Source organism: Chrysemys picta, chromosome 4, assembly GCF_011386835.1.
Source record: "Chrysemys picta bellii isolate R12L10 chromosome 4, ASM1138683v2, whole genome shotgun sequence".
Classification (NCBI taxonomy): domain Eukaryota; kingdom Metazoa; phylum Chordata; order Testudines; family Emydidae; genus Chrysemys; species Chrysemys picta.
Genome location: NC_088794.1, coordinates 84,633,211 through 84,649,925, shown reverse-complemented (window position 1 = coordinate 84,649,925; position 16,715 = coordinate 84,633,211). Strand labels below are relative to the sequence as shown.

Below are 16,715 nucleotides of genomic sequence, written 5' to 3'. Positions count from 1 at the left end.
TCTCACTGCCCCCGGGCCCTCCATGGTCTCTCCCGGAAGCGCCGCCATCTTGCGAAGCCGGCCTGAGGCGGAGGGAGCGGAGAGGGGCGCGGGCGGATCCCCGGGGCAGGTGAGGGCGGCGGCCGCCAGGAGGTGCCCGGGCCGGGCAGGGACAGTGCGGAGCCAACGGTAAGTGAGACCCGCCCATCCCGGTTAACGGGACCGGCCTCCCCCTCCCTTGAGTCCCTGGCTAGGGGCCATCACGGGCCCGGGCCTCTCTGGTCCCCTCCCCATAGGGAGCCACCTGCTCGGCTGGTCCCCGGCCTGGTGCTTCCCCCGCTCTGTCTCTGCCCGTGGGGCGGGTGGGGACTCGCTCGCTCCCCTGAAAGGGCTCTTGGCGAGAGTCGGTCCCCGGGGAGTTCGGAGCCGTCCCCCGCTTGCCTGCTGTTCCGGAGTCTCAGTGCCAGGAGATATGCCCTGTGGCGACCCAGGAGCCGCTGGGGCTGGGCGAGTGGCTGATATTGTCTCGGAGGCTCCCAGGTCCCTCGATAATCCGCATTTGTGGAGCGGGCTAGGGCCGAGCTCCCTAGAAGCGCTAATAGGGTGTGCGAGCCGGCTGTGCCGCGCCGTGTGCCCTGCCTGGGGCTAACGGCGCTGATTGGGGCAGGGGCCGTAAGCGCTCCAGAACCGCTTAATGGCGCCGTCCATGGGGAAGGGGGCACTTTGCATGGATTGCGATGTTTCTGGCTACGAGGCGAGCCAATTCCCTGTAGCGTTCGTGCTCTGACTACATCTCATGAAAACATTCCCTTGAAAATGCTGAAAGGAAACAGAATCGCTGTCCTGATATAGTTTTGGGGCTCACGCCCTTTAACTTCTCTGCGGTCTCCAGCTGGTGTCCAACAGATACTCGGCTCCAATCCATTTTTCATATATCTTTGCTGGCTCACTCAGCTCTGTTAGTTTCTTGGGTTGGTGAAGTGTTACAGTGGTGGGAAGCTGGATGAGATGTTCAGATAGGCTTTCATTTAGGTGGGTAAATGGGAAGGGAGTAAGAGAATAAGAAAGGGGAAGTAAAGTACATAACTGAGACCTCTTTGCGGTAAATATGTGAGAAAGGCAATACAAGGGGAAAGACAGAGAACAGTGCAGGGAAAGAAAGATATAAAGACTTGGTGGAAGAGGAAATTGATAATAGGAAAGAAAATATAGGATGATGATGAGAAGAGAAAACAAGGTGTAACAAAAGCCTTGGTGAAAGAGTAAGCTATTTAGGGGAAAAAAAGTTTATTGAATTGGAAGTTGAAAGACAATGCTACAATAAAATATGTTAACTTTCATTTCTCTAAATTTAGGGAATGGTAGTGCTGGTGTTTTTCACATGTAAAATTGTAGGCTTGGTCCTCATGCTGGTAAGTGTAAGGGAAACTTTTCAAATGCTCTCCTTGTGCTGTACTGTCCCACTGCGATCAAGATGTGTTTGAGGTGGAACTCCCTTGATGTAGAAAAGAGAAAGCAGAAAGTTATGTATGAGGGGTCTCTGACTCTATTGTGTTTCTACTTTGGTCTGCTGGATTTGTACTTGATAACCTGATCGTGTTGTAGAGCTCATCTTTTTTTCTTGGGCTTGAGAGTTTTACTAGATTAGAACCAGTGACTACAGGAATTGCCAAACTTATTACAGGTGCCTTTAAGTAACACTTTTTTATAGCTCAGTTTAACAAATGGAGTTTATTACACTGTGTGAACATCCTAAATCCTCCCGTGTGCTTGTTCTCAGTGATGCTGGAGGCAGCTGTGGAGAGAGAGAGAGATATTTTTAGTGCAAGAACGTCAAATATTTACATGAGAACGTAAGAGGGGGGGCCACACTGGGTCAGACAAGTGGTCTCGCTAGCCCAGTATCCTGTCTTCTGGCAGTGGCCAGTGCCAGATGAGTCAGGGGAATGAACAGAACAGGGCAATTATCAAGAGATCCATCCCCTGATGTCTAGTCCTAGCTTCTGGTAGTCAGAAGTTAGGGACACCCAGGGCACGGGGTTGTGTCCCTGAACAGTCTTGGCTAATAGCCATTGATGGACCTATCCTCCATGAATTTATCTAATTCTTTCCCGAACCAATTATATTTTTGGCTTTCACATCATCTCCTGACAATGGGTTCAACAGGTTGACTGTGCGCTGTGTGAAGTACTTCCTTAGGTTAGTTTTAAACTTGCTATCTATTAATTTCGTCAGGTGACCCCACCTTTTTGTGTTAGGGATAAAGGGATAAATAACAATTCCCTATTCATTTTCTCCATAGCATCCATGATTTTACAAATCTCTACCATATCCCCCCTCAGCTGTCTGTTTTCTAAGCTGAACAATCCCAGTCTTTTCAATCTCTCCTCATATGGAAACTGTTGTCTCGCTAATCATTTTTGTTGCCCTTGTCTGCAGTTTCCAGTTCCAATACATCTTTTTTGAGATGGGTGACCAGAACAGCACACAGTATTCAAGATGACAGGTTTCAGAGTAGCAGCCGTGTTAGTCTGTATCCGCAAAAAGAAGAACAGGAGTACTTGTGGCACCTTAGAGACTAACAAATTTATTAGAGCATAAGCTTTCGTGGACTACAGCCCACTTCTTCGGATGCATCCGAAGAAGTGGGCTGTAGTCCACGAAAGCTTATGCTCTAATAAATTTGTTAGTCTCTAAGGTGCCACAAGTACTCCTGTTCTTCTTTTCGAGTATTCAAGATGTGGGGGATACCATGGACTTATATAGTGGCATAATGATATATTCTGTCTTCTTATCTATCCCTTTCCTAACTATTTCTAACGTTTTAGGAATCTGTTAAGAACTTTCTGTTGTCCTTTCCAGAGCTGTTTCAAGACCTAAATCTTGAGCAGCCAGTAGTGGTGCTATTTCAGCACTGGCTGTGTTGGATGTTATGGGAGCCCTGTACCCCAGTGTGTCAGATATTTGAAGCTGCTACTCACCTGGCTGCCTGTGGTAGGCAAGCTCCTGTTGTGTGGGGTTTAGGATTATATCCCACATCTGAATCTGCCCAGGTGCAGGTCTGCCAACACAGAACCCCATTGAAGTCAAAGGGGATCTACCCACTTAGGCGCATGGGTTGTGCCTAGATGGATCCAGTTGCAGGATCTAGCCACTAGACTCTAGATAGTTAACTATTTACTAGATAAGGGGCTTCAAGACATAGTGCAAAAAACACTTGAGCTCAGTCTACAGGAGTACTTAAAACTGTTGCTAGTACCAGTGCTGAAAAATGGTATGACATTTTATAATGTAGCTGCATTCTTCCACAATGATCTCTGTTATAGATGCCATTTTATTTCTTGGCACCAAGATTCTAATATTGTATTGGAGAGTAGGACTGGAGCACCGATCCTGCAAACACTTAGGTTATATCTACGTTACAGAGCTTATGCTGACCTAGCCCCCTCATGTAGAAGTGGCCTACATCAATAGAAGTTTTTCTGTCGGTGTAGGAGTACCACCTCTCTGGACAACATTAGCTACCGTGACAGAAGCCCTCTTTTACAGTGTGTGTATGTGTCTGGGGGGTGTGGAGAGGGAAAGAGTGGGAATGAGTTTGTCAGCATGTCTATGATGGTCAGGGATGTGGAGGGGGTTTTCACACCCTGACTGACATAGTTATGTTGATATCACTTTTACATGTAGACCAAGCATTAATTATATACTTAAATTTATACATCTGAGTAATCCCATTAAACCAGCTGGAATTATTTACATGCATAAGTGTCTGGAGGATCATGGCGTTACTTGTATTTGAATTCCTGAGAAAGCAGGAACTGTAACTATTGTTGGAAGAAACATCTGACTATTTTTGTTAAATTTAATACTAGTAAATCACTTTCAAGTTATCCAATTTAAAATAACAAAAGCTGTTGAAAGCTCAGATATGTTTTAAAATTGATTACTTTTAAAGTGCTTTGTCTGCAGCGATGTAAAAGTGTAGAACTTGCCTTTCAGTAACTTACAGGCCATTTCTTTCCTACGTATTCATTGTAAGCTATAGATTGTCACTATGGTTGCTTCTTAGTTAATTATTAATTTTTTTAATTACCTTTAAGACACGCTTGTTTACCAACTTTCTTCTTTCTAATAGATGTAATGATTGGAATATCTCTTATATTGTGATGAAGTTTTCCTTTACCTCTCTATTTTTTTTGCCATAGATGCTGCTGATTGTGGTCATTTTCAACTTGCCAGTACCAGACTGGATTTAAGGGGAAGGGGCAATCTCTTAGGCATGAAATAATCATGGATTCTTGCATTTTTAGAGTGAATCCATCATTATTGCTTCTCTCCCCTCCCACTTTTCTACAGAGCCTTAACTTGTCTTTAGCAATGTTTTTGTCTTTAACGATGCCTATTCTGTTAAATCAGCTTTACAGAAAACTTTTTCCAGCCAGTACCAGAAACAGTAAGGTAGGGGGACTTGCTCCTTCCTATTCTGTTCACTTCAGTAAGATGTGAACTTCAACACCCAGTTGACACTAAAAAAAGCCTTTTTCTCAGTCCACACTTAACAGTTACAAGCCACGCAAAGCTGTGCATACCTTAAAGTTTTTAACTATGATTTAACCAGTGAGAGGTATGGTAACCTTAGCTAGTTACAAGTAACACCCTTCCGTTTGTGTTCATACAGCAGCTTTTCTGCCATCATAGTTATTTGGGCATCCATATCTTCCACTTTGCCTTACTATGGTTTTCCATGTATTCTGGGAAAACCTGGGCAGATATCTCATAGCTGGAGGACATAGACACAGAATGGCAAGAACAGCAGTACATGGCGCAGTGCACTCTGGTTGTGCTAATGTATGGAGAGGAAGACTAGCTAAATAGTTACCCTGGACCTGCAGTTTTCAGGTTATAAAAATGAGATACTGACAGTGATTGAGATATCAAAAGAAAAAGTGCTGGAACAAATTGATGAATAGCAGCAAGTTACTAGGATTAGAGGATATACATTCAAGAGTTCTGAAAAAACTTAATGAACTGCCAAGAAAAATCTGCCATTTCTCATTAAAATTAGCTGTTATACCAGAGAGCTAGAAGGCAACACATCTTTAGAAAAGTTGCTAGGGGTGATCCAAAGAATTACAAAATAATAAACCTTATTTTGATAATAGCGAAATTGATAGGAATTCTATTTAAAAATAGAATGAAAACATATAGATAAATATGATATGTGGACTAACTAGCACACCTTCTGCAAAGGAAAGTCATACTCTAGTCCAGGGGGTCGGCAACCTTTCAGAAGTGATGTACCGAGTCTTCATTTAGTCGCTCTAATTTAAGGTTTCGCCTGCCAGTAATACATTTTAATGTTTTTAAAAGGTCTCTTTCTATAAGTCTGTAATATATAACTAAACTATTATTGTAAAGTAAATAAGGTTTTTAAAATGTTTGGAAACTTCATTTAAAATTAAATTAAAATGCAGAGCCCCCCAGATCGGTGTCCAGGACCTGGGCAGTGTGAGTGTCACTGAAAATCAGCTCGCGTGCCGCTTTTGGCACGTGTGCCATAGGTTGCCTACCCCTGCTCTAGTCTGTTAGACTTTTTAGACATGTTGATATTGTGAATAAAGGAGAATGGTTTGGATTTTCAAAATGACTTTGACAAAGTCCCTTGGAAAAGGCTGTTAAAAAAGCTAAATAGTCATGGGGTGAGAGACAAAGTACAATAATGGATTAGAAGCTGGCTGTGGAACTAAAAAGTAGGAATGACTCACTCAGTTTTCACCATGGCAGAAGATTAATGGGTCTCAAGGAAATATTTTTTACACTAATTTAGTTGTGGAAGTCACTGCAACAAGATACTATAAAAGTCAAGAGTTTAGCAGGATTCCAAAAAGAATTAGATGCTTATATGGATAATGAGAACATCCACAGTTACATTCAGTAGGAAATAAAATAACAAGATGTAAACCTTCAGGCTTTAGGGCATAAGCTAGCCTCTGACAATGGTTAGTAAGAAACTTCTCTATAGGCAGACTCTTCCGAAAGTGTATACTACAGGGTTTCTTGCATCTTTTTCTGAAGCAAGTGGCATTGACCACTAGTCTGGTGGCAATTTCTTTGTTTCTTTCTAGTCCCATCCCTCTCCCCCTTTCAGACTCCTGTCCCAACCCATTTTTTTCCTTAGTTTCTGAGGCTCCTTGCCACTCTTCACAGGAGTCTATTCCAGACACAAGCACTCTTTCCAGAACATCAGGCTTAGGAGACGAGACAATCCCAGCCACTCTAGAAGAGAGTGGTCTAGAACCAAAGACAGTTATTCGGAGGTGATATCCACAAGACCATCCGGTTCTCCAGTTTTTAATATATGACTGCTGCTGTAACAAGCTGGGATGGACTAGTGTGTAGATGATTATCTTTGCCAGTTGCAGATTGTTGGCCTCGAAACACCACCGATAAGTGGTTTCTAGAGGCCTCAGAAAGAGGGTATATACTGGATCTGCTTAGTTCCCTTTCTTCCAGCTTTATCCATTTCCCTTCTTTCAAGAACCCTCAAAAACATGGGCAAAAGTAATCAGCTGTTCTTCATCTCCTGCACTTTGGAATAATAGAACCAGTCCCAGCCCCAAAAAGGGAGCAAGGTTTGTATTTGGATTTATTCTTGGTCAAGAAGAAATGAAGCAGCAACAGGGAAATAAACCTGAAGAATCTCAAAAAGTTCCTGAGGAAGTGCAAATTCAAAATGGAAATGCCAAAGTCCCCCTGACTACAGAGAAGATTTTCTGTCAGTTGACTTATAAGATGCAGACCTCCACATCCCCATTCATCAGTCTCATAGCAGATTTCTTCATTTTGCCTTTCAACCTCGTCATTTCCAATGCAGGTTGTTGCCCTTTGGCTCATCACTACCCCTGGCTATTTACAAAGATGTTTATTATTTTTGCAGTTGCCCTCAGGCAGAAAAGGGGTTCATCTCTGTCCACTGGCCATTGACCTGTTGGTAAGGGATTCACCCAGAAACAAAGCTGAACAAGACATTCTGAGGACAGTCCCGATCATGGAGGGGAGTGGGAGCTGTGAATTGGGAAGGAAACCACTTAGGGTATGTCTACACTACGAAATTAGGTCGATTTAATAGAAGTCGATTTTTTAGAAATCGATTTGATACAGTCGATTGTGTGTGTCCCCACTAAGTGCATTAAGTCGGCGGTGTGCGTCCACAGTACCGAGGCTAGTGTCGACTTTCGGAGCGTTGCACTGTGGTAGCTATCCCACAGTTCCCGCAGTCTCTGCCGCCCATTGGAATTCTGGTTTGAGCTCCCAATGTCTGTTGGGGCAAAAACATTGTTGCTGGTGGTCCTGGGTACATGTGGTCAGGCCTCCCTCCCTCCGTGAAAGCAGATGGGTTCCCTGTGCAGATGACATACTATGGCAAGCATGGAGCCCGCTCAGCTCACTGTCACCGTATGTCTCCTGGGTGCTGCTGGCAGACGCGGTATTGCAGTGCTACACAGCAGCATCCCCTTGCCTTGCCTTGCCTTGCCTTGCGGACCGCAGACGGTACAGTACAACTGCTAGCCGCCGCTGTCGCACAATGGGTGCTCCTGACCGACCTCGGTTAGGTTGGTAGGCGGCGCCTGGGCAGACGTGGGTGCTCCTGGACGGCCTCTGAGGTTGGTCGGGGGCGCCTGGACAAAAATGGGAATGACTCCAGGTCATTCTCTTCTTTAAGTTTCATCTAATGGAGATTCAGTCCTGCCTGGAATATCATGTCAGCTGGAGGCTTCTGCCTCAGGCTGCTCTCTGTTGGCAGCACCGCGCGGTCGCACCTACTCCACCCTGCCCCTTGCTCCCATGGCTCATGAAGCTTAGACAGTAGTAAGGAGCAGTTCAACTATAGGCTGAGCAAGTGCATAATAGTGGTAGAATGTGCCTTTGGATGTTTAAAAGATCGCTGGCGCAGTTTACTGACTTGATTAGACCTCAGCAAAACCAATATTCCCATCGTTATTACTGCTTGCTGTGTGCTCCACAATATCTGTGAGAGTAAGGGGGAGACGTTTATGGCGGGTTGGGAGGTTGAGGCAAATCGCCTGGCCGCTGATTACGCACAGCCAGATACCAGGGCGGTTAGAAGAGCACAGCAGGGTGCACTGTGCATCAGAGAAGCTTTGAAAACCAGTTTCATGACTGGCCAGACTACGCTGTGACAGTTCTGTTTGTTTCTTCTTGATGAAAACCTGCCCCCTTGGTTCACTCTACTTCCCTGTAAGCCAACCACCCTCCCCTCCCCCCTTTGATCTCCACTTCCAGAGGCAATAAAGTCATTGTTGTTTCAAATTCATGCATTCTTTATTAATTCGTCACACAAATGGGGGGATAACTGCCAAGGTAGCCCGGGGGGGGGGGGAAGGGAAGGGAAGCACAGGTGTGTTGTAGGGGCACCCCCTAGAATGGCATGCAGCTCATCATAGAAGCAGCATGTCTGGGGCTCTGACCTGGAGCGGCCGTTTGCCTCTCTGGTTCTTTGATAGGCTTCATGCGGCATTGCTGCGGGTCCCTGTTACAACCTCTGTCCTTCATGCCCTTGGAGATTTTTTCAAATATTCCGGCATTTTGTCTTTTGGAACGGAGTTCGGATAGCACGGATTCGTCTCCCCATACAGCGATCAGATGCAGTACCTCCCGTTCGGTCCATGCTGGGGCTCTTTTGTGATTCTGGGACTTCATGGTCACCTGTGCTGATCAGCTCACTACGCTGACCAAACAGGAAATGAAATTCAAAAGTTCGTGGGGCTTTTCCTGTCTACCTGGCCAGTGCATCTGAGTTGAGAGTGCTGTCCAGAGCCGTCACAATGGAGCACTCTGGGATAGCTCCTGGAGGCCAATACCGTCGAATTGCATCCACACTACCCCAAATTCGACCCAGCAGGGTCAATTTAAGAACATAAGAATGGCCGTACTGGATCAGACCAAAGATCCATCTAGCCCAGTATCCTGTCTACCGACAGTGGCCAATGCCAGGTGCCCCAGAGGGAGTGAACCTAACAGGTAATGATCAAGTGATCTCTCTCCTGCCATACATCTCCACCCTCTGACAAACAGAGCCTAGGGACCCCATCCTGGCTAAAGCCATTAATGGACTTAACCTCCATGAATTTATCCAGTTTTCTTTTAAACGCTGTTATAGTCCTAGCCTTCACAACCTCCTCAGGTAAGGAGTTCCACAAGTTGACTGTATGCTGTGTGAATAACTTCCTTTTATTTGCTTTAAACCTGCTGCCTATTAATTTTATTTGGTGACCCCTAGTTCTTGTGTTATGGGAATAAGGAAAAGTTATTTACTTATCTACTTTCTCCACATCATTCATGATTTTATATACCTCTGTCATATCCCCCCTTAGTCTCCTCTTTTCCAAGCTGAAGAGTCCTAGCCTCTTTAATCTCTCCTCATATGGGACCCTCTCCAAACCCCTAATCATTTTAGTTGCCCTTCTCTGAACCTTTTCTAGTGCCAGTATATCTTTTTTGAGATGAGGAGACCACATCTGTATGCAGTATTCAAGATGTAGGCGTACCATCGATTTATATAAGGGCAATAATATATTCTCCGTCTTATTCTCTATCCCCTTTTTAATGATTCCTAACATCCTGTTTGCTTTTTTGACCGCCTCTGCACACTGCGTGGACGTCTTCAGAGAACTATCCACGATGACTCCAAGGTCTTTTTCCTGATTTGTTGTAGCTAAATTAGCCTCCATCATATTGTATGTATAGTTGGGGTTATTTTTTCCAATATGCATTACCTTACATTTATCCACATTAAATTTCATTTGCCATTTTGTTGGCCAATCACTTAGTTTTGTGAGATCTTTTTGAAGTTCTTCGCAGTCTGCTTTGGTCTTAACTATCTTGAACAGTTTAGTATCATCTGCAAACTTTACCACCTCACTTTTTACCCCTTTCTCCAGATCATTTTTGAATAAATTGAATAGGATTGGTCCTAGGACTGACCCTTGGGGAACACCACTAGTTACCCCTCTCCATTCTGAGAATTTTCCATTAATTCCTACCCTTTGTTCCCTGTCTTTTAACCAGTTCTCAGTCCATGAAAGGACCTTCCCTTTTCTCCCATGACAACTTAATTTACGTAAGAGCCTTTGGTGAGGGACCTTGTCAAGGACTTTCTGGAAATCTAAGTACACTATGTCCACTGGATCCCCCTTGTCCACATGTTTGTTGACCCCTTCAAAGAACTCTAATAGATTAGTAAGACATGATTTCCCTTTACAGAAACCATGTTGACTTTTTCCCAACAATTTGTGTTATTCTATGTGTCTGACAATTTTATTCTTTACTATTGTTTCGACTAATTTGCCTGGTACTAACTTTAGATTTACAGGTCTGTAATTGCCGGAATCACCTCTAGAGCCCTTTTTAAATATTGGCGTTACATTAGCTATCTTCCAGTCATTGGGTACAGAAGCCAATTTAAAGGACAGGTTACAAACCCTCGTTAATAGTTCCGCAACTTCACATTTGAGTTCTTTCAGAACTCTTGGATGAATGCCATCTGGTCCCGGTGACTTGTTAATGTTAAGTTTATCAATTAATTCCAAAACCTCCTCTAGTGACACTTCAATCTGTGACAGTTCCTCAGATTTGTCACCTACAAAAGCAGGCTCAGGTTTGGGAATCTCCCTAACATTCTTAGCCGTGAAGACTGAAGCAAAGAATTTGTTTAGTTTCTCCGCAATGACTTTATCGTCTTTAAGCGCTCCTTTTGTATCTCGATCATCGAGGGGCCCCATTGGTTGTTTAGCAGGCTTCCTGCTTCTGATGTACTTAAACATTTTGTTATTACCTTTTGAGTCTTTGGTTAGCCGTTCTTCAAGCTCCTCTTTGGCTAGTCTTATTACATTTTTACACTTAATTTGGCAGTGTTTATGCTCCTTTCTATTTAGCGCTGATCCCCTTGTGGGGAGGAGTACAGAAATTGATTTTAAAAGCCTTTTAAGTTGACAAAAATGGCTTCGTCGTGTGGACTGGTGCAGGGTTAAATCAATCTAACGCTGCTAAATTCAACCTAAACTCATAGTGTAGACCAGGGCTCAAACACTTTCCCCTCCACAATGGTTAGCCCACATGTTAATGAACACATGTTAATGAAAATCAACACATCATCTCCCATGGTCTTTATTTCTCAGGAGAGACAAGACAGTTTAATTTTATTGGTAAAGGTGGTCAGAATCCTCGAGGATGTTTCAGTCCACTCCCTGTTGTTTTGGGGATTTTTGTGTTGTGTGTGGACACACTAAGGTAAGCCATAGTGTACATGAGAGCTTGCCAATCTTTTCCGCTGTCCTACTCTGCACATCCTATCCCTTTCTGCCAGGAGAGTTCAGCTTCTTCATTTAGAGCATAATAAACTGTCTAAAACCTTTTGAAGATATTTCCTGTAGCTAAGCGGGACAGGATGGTGTTTACACTGATGCCAGCTTCAGAGGATGGAGAGCTAACCCATAGATTAGGTCAGTATAGGGAACTTGGACTGCAGAGAGGAAACACAGTATAAATTGGTTAAAACTCAGGGCAATTCATTATGGACTCAGAGCCCTCCTCCCATGGGTGAATAGCTCCCATGTCTTAATTGTGACAGACAACACCAATGCAATGGCGTACGTCAGCAGGTTGGGACAAAGTTGTCATCCGTGCAAAAGGGAGTGCACCTTTTGATCCCCTCAGCAGAGTGAAATTTCTAGTGCATCTGACCTCTGCATATTCAGGGAAAGATAACCATTGTGATGAACTGGCTAAGCAGGGAACAGTTAGATCAAGTGGAGTGGAGTCTTCAACCAGAAGTGTTTCAACTCCTACTGAGGAAATTCAGGGTCTCACATGTAGACCTATTTGCATCACATACAAACTGCATTATCCCCTCCCTTCTTTTCCACCCAAAAGAGGGATCCAAGGACAGTAGGCACGGATGCTGTCTCCCATAGGTGGCCAGTGGGCTTCCTATATGCATTTTCCCCTTGGTATTCAGATCTATCCAGAAGATCAGGAGGGAGAAAGCACTGGTAGTATTAGTAGCTTTGTATTGGCCAAGAAGGCTATGGTTCTCCAGTCCTCTTAACGTGGCTCAGACCAACCTCTTTTTCTTTCTTTATGACATGGTCTGCGCTTGGCTCAGGATTTGTCACCCACAGCACCTGAGACTAATTGGCAACTGCCTGGTTTTGAGCTCTCAATTGAAAGAGAGAGGATACTTGGAAGGTGTCATCTCCACTCTGCTAGCATCTAGGAAAATTACATTTCAGGCTGAACACACAAGAGGCCTGAGTTTAACTTAACTAAATTGATTTTTCAAACATTTTAAGCCAGTGAAAACTCTTTGTGGACACACACATCAGTTTAAAACAGGAAATATTGGTTTAGCTTGTGCCAGTTAATGTATCAAAACAAGCTCAACCAGTATAAGCCAAGTTTAAACCAACATGACTATGCTGTATTTTGCAGTGGTTTAACTAAATCAGTTTAAATTTTTACCTTCAGTTAAACTAGTGCAACTTTGTATGTAGACTAGACCTAATACAGCAGAACCTCAGAGTTATGAACACCAGAGTTAAGAACTGAACCAGTCAACCACACACCTCATTTGAAACCAGAAGTATGTAATCAGGCAGCGGCAGAGAGAGACAAAAAAAAGGCACATGCAGTACAGTACTATTAAATGTAAACTACTAAAAAAAAAAATTGCTGTGCTATCTAGTATACTTTCTTCACAGGCAAAGGATTTCTTCATGCTTGGATATTATGCACTTCTTTAGAGCTGCATCCTTATTTGTTGTTTGAGGATTCATTAAGAAACATATTGAGGTTCCATGATGAAGCGCAACAGCCTGATTCAGCATTCATTAGAGCATTCACTACCTCCAGAAAGTATCCATGTATTTCATCCCCATCAAGGATGGCCTTCCTGGTAGTCATCACCTCTACCCAGATGTGGGGTGCTTGGGGGCCTTACCCTTCAAAGAATAGTACTGCACATTCCAAAATAAGGTAGTTCTTCAAACAGACCTGACCTTCATCTCCAAAATTAACACAGTGTTTCACAGAGTCCGAGAGATCATGCTCCCTTCCTTTTGCCCAAAACTGTCATTCAAAAGAGAATTTGTGGCATAAATTGAACGTCCATAGAGTCCATAGAGCCATCTTAAAAAAATAAAATAAAAAAAAAGAGAGCATTTTAATCCACTATTACAAAGTGGATGAAATGATGCATTCATGAAGCTATAAGTTAAAAATGTCTCTCTCAGAAACCAGTATTGACACCTATTTGCTGAGACAGGTGCCTTTCGGGGCTGCAGGATCTTGTGCACTATATAAGAATGACCACACTGGGTCAGACCAATGGTCCATCTAGCCCAGCTCTTCTGGCAGTGACCAATGCCAAGTGCTTCAGAGGGAATGAACAGAAAAGGCAATCATTGAGAAAACCGTCCCCTATTGTCCACTCCCAGCAGTCACAGGCTAGGGATACCCAGAGCATGAGGTTTCATCCCTGACCATCTTGACTAATAGCCAGTGGTGAACCTATTCTCCATGAACCTATCTAATTTTTTTTTTTAATCCTGTTATAGTTTTGGCCTTCACAACATCCCCTGGCAATGAGTTCCGCAGATCGACTGTGCATTGTGTGAAGAAATACTTCCTTTTGTTTGTTTTAAACCTATTGCCTATTAATTTCATTGGGTGACCCCTGTTCTTGTGTTACATGAATAGGGCCATACCTAATTCATGGTCCACTTTGGTCAATTTCACAGTTGTAGGATTTTTAAAATAGCCAATTTCACGATTTTAGATGTTTATATCTGAAATTTTATGGTATTATAACCTTGGGGGTCCCGACCCAAAAGGGATGGGGGGGGGAGAAAGGGGAGGGAGTAAAACTGTTGTAAGGGTATTGTGGGATTGCCACCCTCACTTCTGTGTTGCCTTCAGAGCCTCCTGCAGCTGGGGGAGGTTCCTGGAGGTGGGTCTGATTCCCCCCCCCCCCCCCCCCCCAGAGCGGCCATGCAGGGGAAGATGAAGTCCTAGTCCTGCCGCTGGAGTCCAGTGCATGGTAGGAGCCCCTGGCTATGGCACCCCCAGTCCTCTCCCTCCCCCTCCCCTACAATAGCTAGATTTCATGGAGGAGATCTTATTTTGTCTATGAATTAGGTAGGGCCCATACATGAAGGAGTAAATAACACTTCCTTATTCACTTTCTCCACAACATTCATAATTTTGTAGACCTCTATCATATCCCTTCTTGTTTATGTCTTTTCCAAGATAAATAGTCCCAGTCTTTTTAATCTCTTCTCATATGGAAGCTGTTCCATACACTTAATCAATTTTATTGCCCTTCTCTGTACATTTCCCAATTCTCATGTCTTTTTTGAGATGGGGTGACCAGAACTGCACACAGTATTCAAGATGTGGGCGTACCAAGGATTTATATAGCAGCATTATGATCTTTTCTGTCTTATTATCTATCCCTTTCGTCATGGTTCCTAACATTGTTATCTTTTTTTGATTGTCGCCACACACAGAGTGTATGTTTTTCGAGAAGTGTCCACAGTGATGCCAAGTTCTCTTTCTTGGGTGGTAACAGCTAAGTTAGATCTCATCATTTTGTATGTATAACTGGGATTATGTTTTCTAATGTGCATTACTTTGCATTTATCAACAGTAAATTTCATCTGCCATTTTGTTCCCCATGCACCCAATTTTGTGAGATCCTGTTGTAACTCTTTGCAGTCTGCTTTGGACTTAACTATCTTGAGTAATTTTGTATCATCTGCAAACTTTGCCACCTCCCTATTTACCCCTTTTTCCAGATCATTTATGAATATGTTGAATAGTATTGGTCCCAGTACTGATCTCTAGGGGACACCACTATTTACCTCTCCATTTGGAAAACTGACCATTTATTCCTGCCGTTTGTTTCCTGTTTTTTAACCAGTTACTAATCCACGAGAGGACCTTCCCTCTTATCCCATGATTAGGTACTTTGCTTAAGAGCCTTTGGTGAGGCACCTTGTCAAAGGCTTTCAGAAAGTCCTAGTACACTGCATCCTCTGGATCACCCTTCTCCACTTGTTTGTTGACCCCCTCAAAAAATTTTAATAGATTTCTAAAGGGAAATCATGCCTCACCCCAAAACCATGTTGACTCTTCCCCAACAAATTGTATTCATCTATGTGTCTGATAATTCTGTTCTTTACTGTAGTTTCAACCAATTTGCCTGGTATTGAAGTTAGGGTTACTGGTCTGTAATTGACAGGATCACCTCTGGAGCCTTTTTTAAAAAATGGTGTCACATTAGCTATCCTCCAATCATCTGGTACAGAAGCTGATTTAAATTATAGGTTATGTACTACAGTTAGTAGTTTTCCAAGATGGCCACCTGGTCAGCTTTCATACCTTTGCAAAATTTTACAGGCTAGATGTTCAGATATCAGTGGATGCTGCTTTTGGTAGGAGGGTGCTCCGTTCTGTAGTCTTCCAGTAGTAGAGAAGGAATTTAGAACGCTGCATATGGTTCTGTTTGAATGCTCTCTGAAGGCAAATTGCTATAAAAATCTTGCTTTCCCTATAATTTAAACATCCCTAGCTTGTATATAGTACACCTTCCGTAAACCTTTTTCTCCTAAATGCAAAGTAATGCACACTGGAAAACACAATCCCAACTATACATATAAAATATCATTGTGGATAGTTCTCTGAAAACATCCACTCAATGTGCAGCGGCAGTCAAAAAAACGAATCATTAAGATTCGGATGGATAGATAAGACAGAAAATATATTGCATCCATATAAATCCATGGTACACCCAGATCTTGAATACTATGTGCAGACTTGGTCACCCCTTCTCAAAAAGGTTGGAAAAGGTTCAGTAAAGCAACAAAAATGATTAGGGGTATGGAGCGGCTGCCATATGAGGAAAGATTAATAAGACTGGGACTTTTCAGCTTGGAAAAGAGATGACTAAGGGGGTGGGATCTGATAGAGGTCTATAAAATCATGACTGGTGTGGAGAAAGTAATTAAGGAAGTGTTATTTACTCCTCATAACACAAGAACTAGGGGTCACCATGTAAAAGTAATAGGTAGCAGGTTTAAAACAAAAGGAAGTCTTTTTTCACACAACGCAGTCAGTCAGTCTGTGGAACTCCTTGCCAGAGGATGTTGTGGAGGCCAAGACTATAACAGGGTTGAAAAAAGAGCTAGCTAAATTCATGGAGGATAGGTCCATCAATGGCTATTAGCCAGGACAGGCAGGGATGGTGTCCCTAGCCTCTGTTTGCCAGAAGCTGGGAATGGGCTACAGGGGATGGATCATTTAATGATTGCCTGTTCTGTTTATTCCCTCTAGGGCATCTGGCATTGGCCACTATCGGAAGATAGGATACTGGGCTAGCTGGACCTTTGGTCTGACCTAGAATGGCCGTTCTTATGTTCCTTATTATAGTCCACCCCAAAACTCATTTCTGTTGTTACTAATGAGAACTTAATTTTTTTTAATAAAGCTAATTTAAATCATCAAGGCATGCATTTGTCTTAACGAGGAACCATGTTATCTTGTAATAGTGCCCTTTTTCCTTTCCCCTTCCCTCTTTGTCGTATCTATAAACCTCATTACCTGTTTCATGTGTTTAGGTTGTAAATTGTTGGGCACTGTACGAACACAGAGTAGTAAGA

The 16,715-nt window shown here is 43.3% G+C and overlaps 1 protein-coding gene across 24 annotated transcripts in view; it reads left to right on the top strand.

Annotated features, from left to right (window-relative positions):
- Positions 1–11: 11 nt before the first annotated feature.
- Positions 12–16,715, top strand: part of CELF1 (CUGBP Elav-like family member 1) — a 104,170-nt gene continuing 87,466 nt past the window's right edge. For 11 of the 24 annotated variants that reach the window (XM_065595281.1, XM_065595279.1, XM_065595277.1 and 8 more), the window contains exon 1: positions 12–168. In XM_065595281.1, the coding sequence (XP_065451353.1) occupies positions 23–168 (146 nt within the window). In that variant the 5' untranslated portion in view covers positions 12–22. The remainder of the gene's footprint in view (positions 169–16,715) is intronic. The other 13 variants (XM_065595295.1, XM_065595293.1, XM_065595291.1 and 10 more) reach the window with 3 other exon arrangements.